This window comes from Egretta garzetta, unplaced genomic scaffold (genome assembly GCF_000687185.1).
Source record: "Egretta garzetta isolate BGI_Z169 unplaced genomic scaffold, ASM68718v1 scaffold745, whole genome shotgun sequence".
NCBI classification, from domain to species: domain Eukaryota; kingdom Metazoa; phylum Chordata; class Aves; order Pelecaniformes; family Ardeidae; genus Egretta; species Egretta garzetta.
The window spans coordinates 97,923-98,986 of NW_009259678.1; the positions used below are offsets into that span (position 1 = coordinate 97,923).

The window sequence follows — 1,064 nt, forward strand, 5'->3', positions numbered from 1 at the left end:
GAGACCCAGCAAACTCGCCGCACGGGTGAGGGGCCATCATCCCCAGCGTGTCCCTTGGGAGCCCCAGGACCTCGCACTGGGGGAAACGGTGGCCAGGAAAAGCCAAACCTTTCCTAGGGTGCCCCCTCCCCTCGCTGGGACCCCGGGCACAGCTCAGGATGGTGGTGCGGGGACAAGGGCAGGTTTGCCGGGTAGCACCCCGGGGAGGGGCTGTCCCTGGCCACGACCGCAGCTGCTGGCTCAGGCAGCGAGGCTGGGAGAGCCTCACTGGGGCTTTGCCAGTGCCACCGCCAGGCCCGCACCGCACAAATCCCAATGCCGAATCCCCCTGGATCTGCAGCCGCTCCATCCCCCCGTGACACCCTGGCTTAACACCGCCCTAAAATCCTGCCAGCGCCAGCAGCGGCCTGGCCACCCTCCGGCGCTTTCCGGCATCCGGTGGTCTCACTTAATGCCGGGTTTAAATCACCTTTGTGGCAATTGCAGCTCATTATTTCGCTTTTTATCCGGTGAGGATGGGGGGGGATCGGGGCGTCCCGCCCCCCGCAGCCGCCACCGCTGCTTTGAAAGCATCAACTCCCCCCAGCGCCGGATGGGATGTGTGCGCCAGCTCCCCGAAACGCTGGGCAAACCGGCTGCTGGCCCCAGGATGAAGGTCACCGGCCGGCGTGCCAACGGTGCCCAGATTGGATGGGATTTCGTGGCACACATCGGTGCCCTGCCAGGGGAGGGACAGCGATGGGACGGTCCCCTGGGGGATGAAGGCTCTGGTTTGGGATCCCAGTGGCCACGCGTGTGCCGCTGCGCGGCCGGGCCGGCGACAGCAGCTGCCTGGGGACCTGCCCACCCACCTGAGGACCCCAGAAAGAGAGCGGATGGGAGGGGGGGTTGCGGTTCACTTACGGGGCCTCCTCCTCCTCCTCTTCCAGGCTCATTCCTGACCCTGGTGTCCAGCTGATGCTTCTGGACTTCTCCTCCCGAGCTCTGCCCCACCAACCTGCTGGGGTGGGTGATTTGGGAAACGACCCGCCCGTCCTGCCATCCGGCCCGGGGGAGCCTCCGCT

The 1,064-nt window shown here is 66.6% G+C and overlaps 1 protein-coding gene across 1 annotated transcript in view; it reads right to left on the reverse strand.

Moving 5' to 3' along the window:
• ADAM11 (ADAM metallopeptidase domain 11) overlaps positions 1 to 1,064 on the reverse strand; it is an 11,492-nt gene that overhangs the window by 6,495 nt on the left and 3,933 nt on the right. Inside the window, exon 2 of the mRNA XM_009638511.1 lies at positions 904 to 1,062. Within this exon, the coding sequence (XP_009636806.1) occupies positions 904 to 1,062 (159 nt within the window). The remainder of the gene's footprint in view (positions 1 to 903; positions 1,063 to 1,064) is intronic.